Here is a 17,970-nt window from a genome sequence, read left to right as displayed (position 1 = left end):
TCTTCTAACATTTAGGCCGAACGCGACGTCTTCTCGCAACAACTTCGACATCACCGACAACAGCATACCGACTCCACCTGTTTTGCGATCCCATATCTCGAAACCCTCGCTCTCCCTGCCGTTCATCCATCCCCCCCCACCCATTTGCTCGCTTTCGCTATTAGACACGTCGAGTCTTGCGGGCTCTCGTATTTCCATTGCGTCCATGAGTTTGACATTTGCGCCCGAGTATACCGTCAGCCTGCAAGACATTCACAATGGCCGCGGCCAATGTCCTGATGTCGCGCCCCGACAGCGCAGCCATAAAAAACGCCGGGTACGCCTGCGAAACAACAATCCACCCTGGGACGAGGACGACTGGGTGGGATGATGCGACTATTACGACCAACATCGACACCGACCGCTTGCCATGGTCAGCCGAAGACCTGCGCGTGCGCTTTCATACCATAGCCCTTACTTGGCTTCAACTACGAGTAAGACGTCCTTTTTCTTCCACCGCTCTCGTTTCCTCTCTCTATCCATTTCCTACAGCCTTTTTTTGTTCACACTGGGCGGGAACATGTTCCCATCCAATCTGGCTTGGTGATGGCCTGGTATCAGGTGGTATCTTTTCTGCCCAGAGTGTATCTCGAACCACCGTCTCTTATATCATTTACGTTGTCGTTTGAAACACACCTATTCTGGAAACGGTCTTTGCCATGCTATTCTTACGCAACATACTAAACGAGGGGGATGTCGCGTCTGGTGTGGAGGCCCCTTCGGAGAATACAAGGATGTTTCCCCTCAATCTCATAACCACCCCCCTTTCCCAATCGCCAGCCATCATCAGCGTGGCTGGCTGGCACGCGCCCCGGCGCATCGCATCAATCTCGTGTCGCGCAAAACGGCACGCAACCCCAAATCAAACGTTACCTTTTCCCTTTCACTTCATCGCATCGATATGCTCACTGGCTGCATGCTCTCTTTGGTTTGTCAATGTTTGCTGACGCTATTCTGCGATTAGAGCCCCTTTGCGATTGCGCGACAATCACCACCGAGAGAGCGGTGTCACGCATCGCGCCTTATTGTACCCAGCGTCTCCCCGAAATGGGCGCGTGATTTGCGTACTCCTTGCGCTTCTGAGCCCGGTATACTAGAAGACGACGGCAACCTTCTCGACCCCCACCACATCGATGCCGTCCCAGATCGGCGCATAAACCCCTTGGATCGACCCAGTGGTGAACCACCGGCAACAGCGGCAAGTGGCTCTCGTCACCCCGGTCGCAAAGACTCTGGAGACCTCTTCAGCGATCCCAACATGAATTTTATCGACTTTTCTTCCACCGATGGTTTCTGGCAAGCCGCAAAGAAAAAGAAGAAGCCGACGCAACAGTTCAACTGGGCCGACACCAACAACAATGGTAGTGGAGGTGGTGGTGACGAAGGTGAGAAAAAGGAAGGGGACGCCGGCGACCAGGCAAACAAAGACGTGGGCAGTGGTGGCGCTGGTGGTTCTGGCGACGACAAAAAAGACGATGAGAAGAAGGACGACAAACCCGCCGACGACCCATGGGGCGACTTTACCGCAGTAGGCGGCAAGAAGAAGAAGGACAAGAAGACCAATCTTTTCTCGCTTGAAGACGACGACAAGAAGGCCACCTCCAAATTCGACGACCTGCTTCCTGACATCGCCCCCTCTGGCGAGTTTGATGCCTTTCAAGAAATCAAACTGACCGACACAACACCGACATTGGACTTCAGTATAGGCAATTCATCGACGACAAAAACATCACAATCCTTTGGCACGTGGGGCAATTCATGGAACACGGGTTCCGCGTGGGGATTTGGCAAGTCGGAAGAAAAGGCTGCCCCTGCTGTGGAAGAGAAGAAGGAAGAGGACTCCAATCCATGGAGCATCAATCGGCCAAAGCCGAAGAAAAAGACCAAGCAAACTATTAGCTTTGGCGCCTTCGGCGAAGAGGAGGAGCCTACCGGGAAGGCTCCAGTGGAGGACGAAAAAGAGGACGACGGCTTCGGCTTCAGTTTTGGCAACAAAAAAGACAAAAAGAAGTCCGGCTTCTGGGGCGACGACGACCCTACCGAAGAGAAAAAGGAGGAGGACAACGCCTGGGGTGAGTGGGGCACGATCGGCAGCAAGAAGAAGAAGGCCAAGGACCCCGAACCTGAACCTGAACCAGCCAAAAAGGAGACGCCGCCCGAAGATGACTGGTTCTCTCCTGTCGCCTCCAAAAAAGACAAGAAGAAAAAGGCCACCACCTCTTCTTTCTTCGATGATCCGGTGCCGGATGCGCCGCCCGCAAAGGAGCCTGAGCCCGCACCCGCTGCCGACGACCCATGGGGCATGGCGACGTCCAAGAAGACAAAGAAAAAGGTCGGCAAGAACAACGTTTCCAGCAGTATCTTTGATCCTCCCGAGCCAGAGCCGGTAACAGAGCCTCCCAAGGGGTCAGAGTCGCCAGAGAAGGAGGAAGAGTCTAGTTGGGACGTTTGGGGCCTCGGTAAGAAGACCAAGAAAAAGACGATCGACGAAAAGCCTTCCGAGTCTCTTCCCGAAAACGAACCTGAACCGGAAAAGAACGTCGAAGACGATTTTGGATGGGGCGTCACGACCAAGAAAAAGAAGAAGGCCAAGGCTGGCGCTGTGAAAGACCCAGAGCCAGGGCCAGAGCCAGAGCCCGCGAAGGCCACGACGTCCTTTGACGACGATTTTGACTTTTTTGGTAAAAAGAACAAGAAGTCCAAGGCTGGTGTTGTCGAGGAAGTCGTCGAAGCACCACCGCCGCCTACAGAAGAGACCAAGACAGACGATTTTGACTTTGGCTGGGGCGCTCCAATCACCGGCAAGAAGAAGAAGAAGGGTGCCAAGGCAGCCGATCCTGTGCCAGAACCGGAACCGGAAAAGTCTGCCGAAGACGACGCAAAGCATGCCGCCGATTCCATGTTCCCTTCGTTTGTCTCCATCAAGACCGACTCCAAAAAGAAGGAACTCGAGCCTGAGCCGGAGAAGAAGGTCGAGGACGACCCCTGGGGCTTCACAACGACCACCAAAAAGTCCAAGAAGAAGAAGGGTGCTGCAGTCGCCGTCGTCCCCGAGCCCGATCCACCCAAGGAGCCAGAGCCGGAACCGGAACCGGAACCAGAAAAGAAGGTTGGGGACGACCCCTGGGGCTTCACGACTACCGCCAAAAAGTCCAAGAAGAAGAAGAGTGACATTGTGGAACCCGTCAAAGAGCTCGAGCAGGAACCCGAACCGCCAGCACCGGAGCCTGCTCCTTCTAAAGGATGGGGCTTTTCCAGCATCTGGGCGTCTGCGACCAAGAAACTTAAGGAATTAGATCCCGAACGTGAACCTCAACCAGATCCCCTACCCGAACCAGAACCTGAACCTACACCTGAACCTTCACCTGAGCCGGAACCTGAGCCGGAAAAGAAGATTGACGATGACTTTGGCTGGGGCACGACTACCACCAAGAAAAAGAAGAAGAGCAAGAAGGACGCCATCGTCGACTCTGTCAAAGAAGAAGTCAAACCAGAACCGGAGCCTGAACCGGAAGTGAACCCTGAGCCAGAGAAGAAGATGGAGGAAGACCCATGGGGCTTCACGACCGCCACCAAAAAGGACAAAAAAAGAAAAAGGGTGCCGCCGCTGTTGAGGTGGTTCCTGATCCTCCTGCTCCGGAGCCTGAGCCAGAACCGGAACAACCGGAGCCAGAGACCGAGAAGAAACCTGCTGAAGAAGACCCTTGGGGCGCTTGGGGCACAACGACCAAGAAATCAAAGAAGAAGGCAAAGAAGGACGCTGTTGTCGAGCCAGTCAAAGAACCAGAGCCCGAGCCAGAACCTGAGCCAACCCCAAAGCCAGAGCCTGAGCCAGAACCGGAAAAGAAGGTTGAGGATGATCTTTGGGGCTTCTCCACTTCGAAAAAGGACAAGAAGAAAAAGAAAAATGCCCTTGTCGTCGAGCCTGTACCGGAACCTGAGCCGGTTCCAGAGCGTGAGCGTGAGCCTGAACCTGAGCCTGCCCCGGAGAAGAAGGTTGATGATGACCCTTGGGGCTTTGCTACTTCAAAGAAGGAAAAGAAAAAGAAGAAGAATGCCATTGTCTTCGAACCCGAACCCGAACGCGAGCCCGAGCCAGTTGAAAAAGAGCCTACCAAGGCTGAGCCTGAAGACGATGCATGGGGTCTCAGCCTGTCGAAGAAAGACAAGAAGAAAAAGAAGAACGCCGGCACGCTTGAGCCGGAGCATGAGCCAACCCCCGAACCGGAGGCCGAGAAAAAGGAAGAAGAAGATCCTTGGGGTTTCGCTACGACCAAGAAAGACAAGAAGAAGGGCAAAGATGATGGCTCTACCAACGGTGACGGCGCCTCCATCAGCAAGACTACAGAGGACAATTCTTGGGACACTTGGGGCGCTACTACAACCAAGAAGGACAAGAAGAAGAAGAGCAAGGATGAAGCCTCTTCAAATGGTGACAATGCTTCAATCAAGCCTGCCGACGATCCGCCTCCTGCTGCCGACGACGACTGGATGAATTGGGGCACAACAGTAAAGAAGTCCAAGAAGTCTAAGAAGGCCACCAGCGATGTCTGGGGCGAGCCTGAGAAGGTCGACGACCCGCCTCATGACAAAAAGGCCGACGACGACGTTGACTTTTTCGACAGTTTGGGTTCTTCTAGTAAGACCGACAAGAAAAAGAAGAAGAAGGACATCGACAATACCAAAGATGCGCCCGCCGACGAACCTGCTCCGGAAGATGAAACCAACGACTTGTGGGGCGGATGGGGAACGTCTTCTAAAAAGACGAAGTCAGGCAAGGTGGCCGAAGATGCGGAAAAGCCACCCATTGTCGAGGAGCCAGCCAACGAACCTGAAGATGAGTGGGGCATGATAACGAAGAAAAAGAAGAAGAGCAAGCTGTCCAAGAACGCTGAGCCAGACCCACTGCCACGCGAACCGACTCCTCCACCGCCGGAAGAAGAAGAGGAGAACATCTGGGACGAGGTTCCATCCAAGTCCAAGTCGAAGAAGGATAAAGAAAAGGACAAGGAGGAAGAGAAGGAAAAGGAAAAGAAGAAGGAGCCGAAGTTGACCAAGAAAGAGCAGGAAAAGCTTGAGAAGGAGAAGAAGAAGGCAGAGAAAGAGAAGGCCAAAAGAGAGGCTCAAGAAGCACAGGAGGCCGAACTAGCGGCAGCTCGCGAAGCTGAGGAGCAAGCTGCTCGCGAGGCAGAGGAGGCAGCACAGCGCGAGGCTGACGAAAAGGCACGCATCGAAGCTGAGGAGCAGGCTGCGCGCGACGAGGAGGAGGCCAAGATCGCCGAGGAGGAAGAAAAGCGCACGACGCTCCAATCCAAGAAAGATCGCGGCCGCAAGCTTACTAAGAAAGAGCAACGCGAACTCGATCTACTTAACGAAAACGCCGAAAAGCGGGCCGCGGAGGCTGCAGAGAAGGCGGCTGCCAAGGAGGCCGAGGAGCAAGCGGCCCGCGAAGCGGAAGAGCAAGCCCAGCGCGAGCGTGAAGAGGCCGAGGCCGAAGCTGCTGCCAAGAAGGCATCCAAGTCCAAGTCCAAGTCGAAGGACAAGGATGCCGACAAGGATTCCAAGGACTCCAAAGACAAGAAAAAGGAGAAGAGCAGCAAGAAAGACAAGAAGTCCAAGGGCAAGGACGGTGACGACGGCGACGACTTATTCAAAGACCTCGAAGATGACCTCATCAACCTCAGTCCTGAACAGGTCGAAGAGATTCTGGCGCCCAAAAACGACTCCTTCAGCTTCTGGGGCACGGCCAAGAAAATGACACAGAGCAAGAGTTCACTGCCTGAACCGACGGGTTCTAGTGCTAGCGCCAAAGCGGCAGCAGCCGAGGCGGACGCTACAATGGCAGATGAGTCAGCGAAGGTTCTGGAATCGACAAAGGACGCTAAGAGCTCCAAGTCCAAGAGCTCCAAAAAGGGCAGTGCCGTTGCGGAGGCGACCAAAGAAAAGGAGAAGGACAAGGATAAGGACAAGGATAAGGACAGGGACGTCGTCGCGTCGTCGCCGCCGCCTACCGCGTCTTCCTCCAAAGTCAAGAAGGTCGGCGGCAAGATTTCCGATCGCCTCAAAATATTCGAATCCATTGCCGACGACAGCAAAAAAGCTCCTGTTGACGAAGAACCTACCCCTCCACCACCGCCTCCTCCTCCTGCGCTAGAAACAGTGAAGGAGAAGAAGAAAAAGTCCAAATCCAAAGACAAGCAGATCGTCGTCGAAGAAGAGCGTGAACCCAGTCCCCCGCCGTCAGCTCCTGTCACGAAGAAGGGAACTTCTCGGTGGTCCTTCACATCGCCGCTGAGTTTCTCCGTCGAGGAAAATGACGGCGCTGACGACGCCAACAAGCAGAGCCACGACGACGAGCTTGTTGTAGACATGGCGCCGACGAAGAAATCAAAGAAGGGCACCATCAGCAAGTCCAAGTCCAAGGTCGAAGCTGTGCCGCCACCGCCGCCACCGGCTCCTCCTGCTCCCCCAGCCGTTCCCGAAGATCCAACAACCCCACCGCACGAGTCTCGATCCGCAAAGAAAGAACGCGCTAAGATTAGCCGCGATGGCAGCTCGTCGTGGGGCATGTGGACTGCTGCAACACCACAGCCTTCGTCCTCGAGCAAGAGTCGCGAAATGCGCCAAAGCTCCTCATCGAAGAGAGAGTCCAAGAGCAGCAGCTCTAGGAAGGTATCTGGCGAACGAGATGAAAAGGCGTCCTCCTCCAAAGAATCGTCCGCGTCCGACAAAGCCGACCATGACCGTTCGATGAAGCTAGACAAGGGTACCATCAAAGAGACGCCCGCCAAGATGCTTCGCCGTCAGAGCGTGTTTACCAGCACGCCGCCCCTATCACGATCCACCTCAACGCGCGAGAAGCGACACAGCAGCTCGCGGCGCAACTCTGTCGACATGTCTCACGGTGTCATTTCGCCCCCACCCGAACCTGCCGAGATGTCGTCTAAGGCGGCCAAGATCCTGGGTGTTGGTGTGGATGGTGCAAATCCTGACAAATTGGAGCGGCGTAGATCAAAGGTACGGCTGACCCCAGACGCTTCACGTAACAGAAACGTTTTACTAACAGCGCGTCTCGTTGCTCAGGCCCGCCGCCAAGACGAAGATGACGTCACGACCGACGCTGCCGCTTTCCCCGTGGCTCCTTTCAAGCGCTCCAACTCGACCTCTACCAAGCGTTCCGGATTCTCCGGCCTATTTGGAAAGATCTCGTCTACCCCTACACCGGAGACTCCCGTGCCTCGCTCCGAACCACGACCCAGCGGCAGTAGCCGCCGCCGCGACCGCGGTGTGACAACCGATGTGGAAGACGGTGGAAACGTGACAGATGCCGACCAAGAAGCGCGCCGTCAAGCACGTCGCGCACGTCGCGCTGAACGAGAAGCCGCTGAACGCGCCGCCGAAGAAGCACGCCGGGCTAAAGATGAGGAACGCCGCGAACGCCGCCGCAAACACGAAGAGGCTGAAGAAGCGCGCAGACAAGAAGAACGCGAGGCCCGTCGCGCTGAACGGCGCGCGCGCCATCGTGAAGAAAGCGACCGACGTGCGGCGCAGGAACGCGAGACGACCGAACACGCTGACCGTGAGCGTGCCGATTACGAGCGTGCCGAGCGTCGTCGCATTCGGAAGGAGCGTGAACGTGCCGAAATGGAGCGTCAGATCGACGATGCCGATGCCGAAGCGCGTCATGCAGCGCGTCGTGAGCGTCGCAAGGCCGAAGCCGTCTCCCAGGCTACCCGGGAGAGCGAACGCGAAGGCGACGACGCGCGCAGACAACGCCGCAGTGAACGTCGTGTGTCCCGCGACATGGAAGGCAAGACATCGCGCAGACAGTCCGACACGGAAGACTACCAGGCTTACTCACGTGGCGACCGGGAACGCCGTGAAAAGCGCAGCAGTGCCGTCAAACCTAGCTGGCCGCACTCGGGCACCTCCTCGTGGGTCAAAGAGCATTCAGACGCCCCGCCACCGCCACTTGAGCAAGACGCTGCTGCTGCCGCGGCCGCTGCTGCCGCTGCCGGCGACGGTAGTACGCCCACAGACGATGACGGAGCACGTCGGGAACGCCGCGAACGCCGTCGTACGAGCCAGCGCTACCATGATGGGGAAATGACAGCTGCAGAGATTGAGGATGACCGCCGTCGCCGTGCTCGTCGTGAGGAGCGTGCTCGTGAGCGCGGGCAAGACAAGTCCTACCGCGAACGTGAGCGTGGCGAACGGCGTGAACGTGGCGAGCGCGCTGACCGTGGCGAGCGCGCTGACCGTGGCGATCGCACAGGACGCGGTGGCTCTGACGGTAGCGACGGACGCAACGGCCAACAAGACCCTGTGTTCGTGGACACGACACCGCGCAGCAGCTGGTGGCGCAAAATCACTGGCAACTAGTCTCGTCGACGTGTGACAACAGAACCCTTACTATCTCCCCCACTCTTCTTCTCTGTTGTTTCCTTTCTTCTCTCTTGTCTTTATCAAGGCCTTTACCTCTCCTCTCTGTCACCTTTCTCTTTTGCTTTTTCTTTTGGTTTCTCAGGCATCTTATTGGACTTGCCCATGGTAATTTTGGGATGGCGTCTTATGGATTTTACGGTTGTATCCGCGCAGCGAGCTTGGAATTTGTAATGTGTATGACAATTATGGTTGAGCATCTCGTGTTGTGGTTCTGTTTGGGCATATCAGTTTGCATTTCTGTTTTGTGTTCAAAATCAGTTTGTCTATATCTTGCCTTCATATTTGGAGACGGGGAAGATCTGTTTCTTGGACTGGTTCCAAGATCCCCGCTGCATTTGTTCATCTTTTGGTCGCTGCACATCCACTCCATTCTGTCCATTTTGATATTATTGTTATTCTGCTTTTGGGCCGTTGCTTTCTTGCATCAACACACTTGCCCTCTTATACCCCTACTGCACTCATCACCTACAAGTTTTGCTTCTTGGAGTATATTTTGTACCTGTTGAGTGTTTCGATATCAGCGAGGCGGAGGGGCTCTCTTTAAAGAGGACTTTTGATCTTGTTTACACATTTAAGGTTGTAATATCCCATGCAATTTAATAATAAGCGTGTCCAAGGAATACTCGAAGTTTTGTCTACTGCGACCCGACCCTTATACTTTCCAGTTGTACAAACGTCTTTCTGTCGTTTTATTAGCTTCTGTATATTTTCAATAAAAACGAAAAGTCGAATATTGACACACAATCTTTTCTTGCGTCTTGTTCCAGTTTGGTGGAGCTTAGTCATCTAGATAAAGTGTGCGTGTCTAGGTGGTGGCTCCTGCCCTGGCACACGTAGCGACGTCATCATTCCCAGCACCTGTCCAGGCAGGTGCCAATCCCAGACATAAAACCACTTGCCGACTTTTTGTATTTACGCTTCGAAAGCTTTGATTTCCCTCTTTCCCATCCACTTCTTAACCTCAGCACACAATTCAACCCACATCACAGAAACACCTGTATTTGCAGACGCAACACAATTTCCTTATTATTATTATACGCCCTGTCAACAGCAAATACCCACCATGCCTCTCGTCGTGCCCGGCGTGACCGCCAACAACCTCGGCGACAACAAGACGCAGGAGTGGATGTCCAAGCTCTTGGGCAAGACGCTGACGGATGGTGATTCGAACGAGACGGTAAGTCGATGGTAGGAACGATTGGCATGAGCTCATCAATGACTGCTAACCAATAAATGGCAGGCATTCTCCAAGAAGGACCTCCCGAAGAACGCGCGTGTGATTCCGCACGGCGCGACGGCGACCAACGATGTCTCGCCTGATCGTCTCAACATCTCACTCAACGAGGATGGCACGGTGGCCAAGGTGCACCACGGTTAAGCAAAGACGGCGCGATGAAAGACAGGATGCCTAGAACAGGCCGTTCCTGGCCCTGCAAGAGCGGACACGTCTTCGTTTGCGAGCATTCAGCAACTGTAGCGAGCAATTGCTGAATGGCCGCGAGGCACATGGCACAGCCATGCCAGCGTATACATAGCAAACAGACAATTCATTCACGATCATGTTCTATTCTTGCCTCTCTCTTCGTAGCTGCCAACCCATGTCTATGTTCGAGGCTCTCAGGCCATTTACTCAATCTTCGTACATCATACACTTTTTAGCGCCAGTTGCAGGCAGTCCACTCAAAATTAATGGGGCAATCGATCGGGTGGAGACGGTCTCGTTCCAGAAGCAGCCCAGCGCACTTCCACTGAATAACTACCCCGCGGCCGTCGATAAAGGCTGGTTGGTGCAGCGCCCGCAACTCGACGCGTGCCTCGTGCCCTCGAAATTTCAGTAGCGGGGCACGACTACAGATATCGTTCTCTCGTCTCTGCTCGTCACGTCCTATCGCCCACCCCAAAGCTCCCACAATGTTCAAAAAGGAGTAGGTGTCCGTTTTGCGTGACTTGTCGGCTGACTGCCCCTTTTCTGCACGTCGCGTCCTTGCTAATCCAACCAGTCTTCCGCCCGCGCCGCGGCAAAAACTCAAGTCGTCCGTTCAACGGTCACTCCGTCAGTCGCTGCTGTCCAGCTACCCACTCCTCACACCTTATGCGGACGAGATCCTCCCTAAGAAGGCGTCCCTGCAGTCCATAAAGCTGCCCGATCGCGCCGTCCTTTACGTCCTCGACTCCGAACCCCTCTTCTTCGAGTCGGGCAAGCCAGGCAGCGACATCCCCCTGCTGCCCCATCTGCGTCTCGTCCACCGGTTTCCTCATGCCTTCCCCAGCATCCGCATCGACCGCGGTGCTATCCGCTATGTCCTTGGCGGCGCCACGCTGATGGCCCCTGGGCTGACGAGCCCCGGCGGCCGGCTGCCACAGCCGCACGACATTGAGCCGGAGCAGGTCAGCGCGGACGGCCACTGGAGCCGGGAGCTCAAGAAGGGCGAGCCGGTGGTTATTACTGCCGAGGGCAAGGAAGAGGCGTGTGCTGTGGGCCTGTTGGTGGCGGACACGAAGGAGGTCAAGGACAAGGGCAAGGGCCCCGTGGTGGAGGATGCACACTACCTGGGCGACGGCCTGTGGCGGCTACCGCTGGACTGAGATCCATGACGGTTATGGGAGGGTGGGCCAAGTGGGAAAGATAATGCATAACGATAGGAGAGCGAAAGTCATTCTTTCGTTACACAAATCTGTACTTTTGAATATACCAAATAAGCATACATATTACGTGTGAGACGTCGAGGCCAAGCTCAGACATTCACCAGCAGCACATTTTACGTATCAAGCGTGCTTGTAATCGTCTTGTTCTATTGTTATTAAACCGCAGCTAACATCAAACGGGACAATGCAGAATGCTACTACCCATTTGCAACTGAGATGTATGTAATGGATGAACCCCGGATTCAACGCCTTAAAATAAATTGGAGATAAGATATCAAACATAAAAACATACATAGATAAAGAGATGGGAGACAGGTTCAGCGGCAAATGACAATACAAATACGGGTACTTTTCGAACCCAGATAGTTTCACACAAATTCATTAATGGAGAGAGAATAAAACAAACAGAAACAAAGGCAAATGCAACTCCGGTGATGTGCATTGTGAAAACACTCTTTACGCAACAATGATCGTCTCGTTCCAGACCGGCACGCGGCGCAGGCCGTCACCCCAGAGGCCGACAATGGCCATGCCGAATGCGAGGCCGCTTGTCACCGTGCGCACAATCTGCCGCTTCAGGAACGTCTCGACAGCCGCGCGCACCTCTTCACCGTTGACACCCGCAGAGCCGTTGCCTCCGTTGGCACCGGCTGCGGGCGTATCAGCGTCATCACCGGCGCTGCCGTCGCTGTGCGCGTCCGACACTGAACCACCCGACACAGAGCCGGCAGTCGCCGAGCCCAACACCTCGTAGCTGGCCTCCATGTGAGATGCCGAGGTGGACAAGGCCGAGCCGCTGCGCCGCAGGTCCTTGCCGAGGGGCGACGACGGCGCAAACGGATCTGTCGTCGGGTTCCCGGAAGACGACGACGACGAGGACGAGAACAGGTACGGCGCCAGAGCGTCCGAGGCGGCGAAGCGGCCGCCGATGACAAGTAGCGCCGTGTACAGGAGGTACGGGTGGCGGACGGCGCGGGGCGACGTGAAGAACGCGACCAGGAAAGCAGAGCTAGCGACGGTCGAGAGCGTGCGAATCTGGACGGAGGCGGCGTCCTTCAGGCTGCGGAAGGCATTGGAGGCGGTGCGAGCCGAGGGCAGCGTGAGGAGGGTAGGGACAGTAACGGTGGAGAGGGTGTAGGAGAGGCCCTAGGGACACAGCCAATTAGTTTCACGATAACAACGACAATGATGCTGACGCCGACAGTGTGACGATGACGTGCGCCCGCTGTCGGAGATGCTATCTTACCGTCAAGAGGCCAAGCGACACCGTCCCGACAAACTTGAGGACGGCCACGCCGCGGAACGACAACGACATGATGGGCAACGGTGCTTGGTGCTGGTGCAGCGAGTGCTGAGGGTATGCTATGTCGTGTCTATCGTTTGTTTCTTTCGTTTCTCGTCTTTGGTAGTTCGAGCGATTGGCTTCGAAGTGGGAAGTATCCTTGCCTGTCTGTCAAGCCGTTTGGGTGGGACGAGACACAAGCCGCGAGTTCATATAGAAGTGGGGAAGCAGGGCAAAGTCGATGGATGTGAGGTGACAAAGGAAATTTTGAGATAGAAATAGATACAGGGTTGGAAGAAAGTAAAAAAGAAAGGAGAATTGCCGTGTGAAACGCAGCAAAGGCAAAATGAGGGACAGTGGGAAAAGGCAGGAAGGGGAAAGAGCTGGCCACGCCAGGCAAACGCCGTTGACCACCGCACCTTCTCCTCTCGCGCAAAGTGACGCGGGGGTCGGACAGCCGGCGAGAGCCCAATTGCGCCAATCCAGCCCTCAAAGGCTCCAGCAGCCGGGCCATCAGGCTAGAGGCCTGGCCAGGCCCCACGCTGACGCCACCCCTCCGCCCAGCTTCGTCGCTTTTGTCGGCCGCCCTCCCTTCCGCCACAAACCAATGAGGTCACTCTATTCCCAAGAAAGCTCACAATCACGTGCCTCACTTAGTCATCTGACGTGAGTACATGACGGGTCAAAGACGACCAGTTGAATCGCAGCAACGTGACAAAGTAAATAATCATGAATGCTTGTCTATTTCGACCGGGATACGATCCACATTCAATGAGTCGTCGTACTGTTCTCGGTGGATGCCAAGCACGTCGTTGCTAATGTTCTTTAGAGTATATGTGTAGATACAATATTCATGTGATAACATACCAACTCTATTTGTATTCTTTAGTTTTTAATATTTATGTTTTTACTTGTTCTTTCTGACGTATAGTGGGTGATTACAACGGCACGGTACTAAAATATTGGACATACGGGTATGGTTCAGGATGTCGTAGATACTGTGTCCCCTTGCTGCATCGCATGTTAGCATATTTGTCACCGTCCTCATGCTCCGAAATCTATCTTCTCATGAGATTTTCTCACAATCCGGTCAAATTATGGGCCGCATCCAAGTATATTCACTCTTCTTGACCTCTTCACCCACATGTGTCACTGATATCATATAATATCCAGTTGGCTAATGTCGTTTGCCGTGACATAACAGGTGCGTGTAAGCAAACCTCTTCTTAGCGTGCTGTTGGATGTTGTATTTGTCGAGTAAGTCTTCAAGCACAGTTTGAACTATCTTGCGTCAACGTTTTACACTCTTTTGAAGGGGCTAAAAAAAGAGTGTCATAATCAGCAACAGCCGACAGCTAGGTTCACATTTCCGACGAGAATCATTTTCAACGCCGACTATTAAATTCAACATTTCCCTCCACACTTTCCCTTTTCCATTCTTATAACTTTTCCAAGCACCGTATGCAGCAATATGTTATTCAAACAGCCACCATGTTCAAGATTCCCGCGCTTCCTCCACCGAGACCGGCAGCACAACAGACACGTTCGACTGGTGCCACTGTCACAGACAACCCGCCACGAACTGACCGCCGTCAGACGATAGCACCGCCAGACTTACCAGTGATGGTCAAGATGTCGATAACCAGCGAATTCCGGAACCTTCGAAAATACTACCCCCAGCGGCCCGAGGCTGTCGGCGAGGCCATGCGTCTGACCCGCAAGCTCGTCCTCATGAAGCCGTCTCAATACAACTCGTCCTTGGACTTCTTCTGTCATTTTGAACAACTTATTCGCCAGCAAGACCGCACCGGCTTTCCTCTGGAAGATTATGTCAAGTGCGAATTGCTTCTGCGAGGCATTGCCATCATCTGCGGCTCGGCCGAAACTTGGAAGCGCCGTATGGAGAAGGGCCTGCTGGAATATCGGCAGCTGATGGAGGAGATGAAGACCAAATTCCGGGCCAACAGCCAAAGACAGTGGCTGCAACCAAACAAGAACGATATCTCAGCGTCCCAGCGAGCTACGTTGGCTACCGTCCTTCCGTGGCATGGTAAGAAGTGAATGGTGAGCCTTCACTCTCTTTCAAGGCATGTCGAAGACAAGGTTACTCATTGAGCTGCCGTGGAAATCAATTCGATACACTCTATTTAAGTGGAAGGAAGTGTGTAAGGAGTTTGGCGGGGGGGGGGGTTATGAAATTGTGAACTTGTACTTTCAGGAAGCGCACACAGGGCCATGATCTCCATGTACATGTCTGGCAACGGACGGCTATCCTTTCTTATACCCTATACTGACCTTTTGTTTTTGTTTGATGTATGAACCGGCTGTGTGAAAATTATAACTCCCATTTAAACTAACAACTTGCTTTGTGTAATTACACATCGACCTTTTGCCCTTTAGCCTTTCCTCTTATCACTTCCACGCCTTATTTTTGTTGTTAATAGAGATGCGTCGTAGCTGACTAGAGATCATGATCAAAGAAATTAGAAGCGAAAGTAAAACACGTCCTTTGACCACCAGATTAAAGCACAGCAACAATAACAAGAACGACATTAAATGGGATATGTTAAGCAAAGAAATAAAGTGAATAACTTGTAAGGGTGGTCCGTGCCTGCCCATTTTCACCATAAAAAATCATTTGGCGTCGCCCCACGGCTTGGTCTCCTCGCAGAAGGCGACCACGCGGTCGAACAAACGACCATCGCGGACAGCCATGTAGATCTCGCTCGCCATCGTGCCGAGGATGCGCGTTCTGTCCGCGCTCTGGACAGCACTCTTAATGCCGTTTGCGTGGCCATCTGTACGGCCACGGGCCGCAGCTTGCTTCTCAGCCACCAGGGTCGGGTGGTCATCGATGCCGCGGTTGAAAGGGATGTTGAGCTCGAGTCTCACGAACTCGTAGATGACACGCGACGCTGCGCTGAGGTAATCACTAGCGGGTGCCCGCTTGGCAAAGAACTGTTCCCGGATCTTGGTATAAGCGTTCACTAAACACATGGTGACCAGTTCCTGGAACGCGAAGATCGTCATGCCACTGGGGAGCACGAGAGTCAGCTGGACCATTCGAGAAAGAAGAGTACCAGAGATGTCGCGTGCGGCCGCCTCTCCACGGGCTTGGAGATCCAGGTGCGACAGCTCGTCCCAGCGATTGAGCAGCTGCAACAAAATATCGTCGGCGAGGGTGGACCCAAGCATGGACTTGTCCTGCGAAGACACGAACATATCCTTGATGATCTTCGATAGACTCTCAATGACGGCCGCCCGGAATTCGCGCTGCATGCACCGCAGGTCCAGTGCCTGGCACAGCACGTAGACATAGGTGGCCACCATGAGACCGACCACCTCGCCTGCCTCGAGCGCATAGCGAGCAGCCACCAGCGCCATGGAGTTGATCGATTGGTTGGCCATCTCGGCAACCTGCACGTGGCTGCTGATCGGCCGTGCGAGGTACGCCAGCTCAGCCTGGTAGGCGGCCATGTTGATGTCAAAGCCTTTGCAAAGGAATGATGTGCTGGGGTCATCGGGGCTCAGGTTGGGCGGAAGTCCGCGGTTGCGGGAATTGTCGACGAGCTCCGCACTTTGAGCATACAGCAGGCGGCCCAGATTTTGCAAAGCAGTCAGCGTCTTCTCCATGGCTGACGTGACAGCCATTGCCTGGAAATTGCCGCCGTGGTGAATTATACCACCGGCTGTCTGGTCCTCCGACTGGACGTCGATGAGCGGGTTGTCCGTGGTGGCGTTGAGCTCGGTAGCAACTTGAAGTGTGGCAAGCTCGAGGTCTTCGAGTTGAGGACCAATCCACTGCGGCGATGTGCGGAGGGCGTAGCGGTCTTGGGCCAGGCCAGCGCGAGCGGGCTCCCTTTCTCCAGAGGATAGCACCGAGCCCTGCAGGAAGCTTCGAATGGTAGCTGCCGCCTCAATCTGTCCACAGTGGGGTCGCACGCTGGAGATGAATGGATCGTAATTTTTGACGGAACCAGACAAAGCCTCGGTGCTCATGGCCGTCAGAAGCTGCGTCCAGACGGCCATCTGGTTGGCCATGTACACTGCCAGCGATGCGGCCGCAGCACTGGGAGCCGTGCCGTTGGTGATGCCTAGACCTTCTTTGGCCTGCAGCCGCACAGGCAGAAGGCCGGCGGCCTTGAGGGCCTGATCCGAGGGAAGGTAACGAGTTGAGCTCCCAAGAGGTGGCCCGATCTCGCCGCCGAGGCTCTCTTGAACGACACTTTCTTGCCACCGCACATACACTCCCGGGTTGCCCTCGAGGGTACCAGCCACATATGAAAGAGGTGCCAAGTCACCCGAAGCTGAGATGCTGCCTCGGAGAGGTACAACAGGCGTCATATTGGCCGCCAGCAGGTGCAGCAACGACTCGACGACCTCGACACGCACGGCCGAATGGCCACGGGCCAGAGAGTTGCCTCTGACGAGCATCATTGCACGCACAATTGCAGGCGGCAGGGCATGGCTGCGAACGAGCATGTCCACGTCGGCGGCTACGGCACCGCATGTCGAGGACGTCACCTGTCCCTTGTCCGAGGGCAGGAGAATACCAACATTCAGAAGTTGAATGAGGGCTGACTGCAGCCGGTGAAAGTCCTGGGTCCGTGTGTCGGCACTGCCACCAAATCCCGTGTTGACACCGTAGATTACCTCACTAGCGTTGAGCTTGGAGGCCAAGAAGTCAACACTGGCAGTCATGCGGTCACGGACGGTCTCGTTGGTGGTTAATTGGGCGGGAATTCCGTACCTAGAAGACAACAACGGCATGTTAGCACGCTATCTTGTCAACAAACCTGGCATGGGAAAGGGGGTCGGGCTAAAACACACAGGGCAACAGCCACGATATCGGCAATTGTCAAATCTCCACCAGTTACCGATACAACTTGACCATCCTTCTTCGATGCAGCACGGACGGCAGCCCACTCGCGGCAAACCATCTGCAGGTGAGACATTTTGCAGGTGGTAGCGGCTTGGATTGATAAAAGGTTGAATTGATCCATGAAAATCCGAGATGATACGAAATTATAGAGCGGTAAAGAGATCGATGATGCAAAATAGATCGAGAGGGGATGTAGAAGAAAACGCGTAGATGCTCAGGCAGAGTATCGTAAGCAGCCGGTGACAAGGACTTGAAAAAGTAGCAGTAAGAAATAAGAATAAAGCGTCTGTCCTCGATATGTGCTGGTCAAGATGGTAGCAAGGCCTCTGTGTGACACGGCTTGTTGCTTCCTCTGCTTTGCTCTCTATCTTCTTCCTTATATTATCATCTAGAAACTGACTGCACCGACAGCAGTCGCGCTTGCCACAATAACAAGGCAGCATTGTTTTTCCTACCTCTCGCACTTTCCTTTAATGCCTCATATCCCTCCGGTGGCTCCTTCCCTCTTATTTTCCTAAGACGTGGTGGGGATCCACAACCGGGCAGCTGCACACGTATTCAGTTTGCCTCGTCGCGCTTCATCGTAGCTTCCCTTTTCGTCTTACATCCCATACCTTCCGATCAACGACGTGCCTTCCTCGACCTGGACACCGACCTCGTCATGGCCTTGGCCCCA

General features: G+C 54.4%; 6 protein-coding genes across 6 annotated transcripts; 4 read left to right on the top strand and 2 right to left on the bottom strand.

Moving 5' to 3' along the window:
- Nucleotides 1–257: 257 nt before the first annotated feature.
- Nucleotides 258–8,421, top strand: SPBR_02160 (uncharacterized protein; the record flags this gene model as incomplete). The annotated part of the gene is made up of 4 exons (XM_040760463.1): nt 258–431; nt 1,004–3,553; nt 3,631–7,056; nt 7,123–8,421. The coding sequence occupies 4 exons, from the start codon at nt 258–260 to the stop codon at nt 8,419–8,421; spliced, it is 7,449 nt and encodes a 2,482-aa protein (XP_040620921.1).
- Nucleotides 8,422–9,547: 1,126 nt separating this feature from the next.
- On the top strand, nt 9,548–9,862 carry SPBR_03363 (uncharacterized protein; the record flags this gene model as incomplete). The annotated part of the gene is made up of 2 exons (XM_040761665.1): nt 9,548–9,661; nt 9,725–9,862. The coding sequence occupies 2 exons, from the start codon at nt 9,548–9,550 to the stop codon at nt 9,860–9,862; spliced, it is 252 nt and encodes an 83-aa protein (XP_040620920.1).
- Nucleotides 9,863–10,395: 533 nt separating this feature from the next.
- Nucleotides 10,396–11,070, top strand: SPBR_03238 (PUA domain protein; the record flags this gene model as incomplete). Its single annotated transcript, XM_040761541.1, has 2 exons — nt 10,396–10,409; nt 10,485–11,070. The coding sequence occupies 2 exons, from the start codon at nt 10,396–10,398 to the stop codon at nt 11,068–11,070; spliced, it is 600 nt and encodes a 199-aa protein (XP_040620919.1).
- A 516-nt stretch (nt 11,071–11,586) lies between these two features.
- On the bottom strand, nt 11,587–12,445 carry SPBR_03138 (uncharacterized protein; the record flags this gene model as incomplete). The annotated part of the gene is made up of 2 exons (XM_040761441.1): nt 11,587–12,276; nt 12,377–12,445. 2 exons carry the CDS (start codon nt 12,443–12,445, stop codon nt 11,587–11,589), a joined length of 759 nt encoding a protein of 252 aa, XP_040620918.1.
- A 1,458-nt stretch (nt 12,446–13,903) lies between these two features.
- Nucleotides 13,904–14,473, top strand: SPBR_03281 (uncharacterized protein; the record flags this gene model as incomplete). Its single annotated transcript, XM_040761584.1, has 1 exon — nt 13,904–14,473. One exon carries the CDS (start codon nt 13,904–13,906, stop codon nt 14,471–14,473), a length of 570 nt encoding a protein of 189 aa, XP_040620917.1.
- Nucleotides 14,474–15,046: 573 nt separating this feature from the next.
- On the bottom strand, nt 15,047–17,367 carry SPBR_02421 (phenylalanine ammonia-lyase; the record flags this gene model as incomplete). The annotated part of the gene is made up of 2 exons (XM_040760724.1): nt 15,047–17,162; nt 17,243–17,367. 2 exons carry the CDS (start codon nt 17,365–17,367, stop codon nt 15,047–15,049), a joined length of 2,241 nt encoding a protein of 746 aa, XP_040620916.1.
- Nucleotides 17,368–17,970: the final 603 nt, after the last annotated feature.

This window comes from Sporothrix brasiliensis (assembly GCF_000820605.1).
Source record: "Sporothrix brasiliensis 5110 chromosome Unknown Cont17, whole genome shotgun sequence".
NCBI classification, from domain to species: domain Eukaryota; kingdom Fungi; phylum Ascomycota; class Sordariomycetes; order Ophiostomatales; family Ophiostomataceae; genus Sporothrix; species Sporothrix brasiliensis.
Note: the sequence above shows the minus strand (reverse complement) of the source record. Positions and strands in the feature narration are given on the sequence as shown.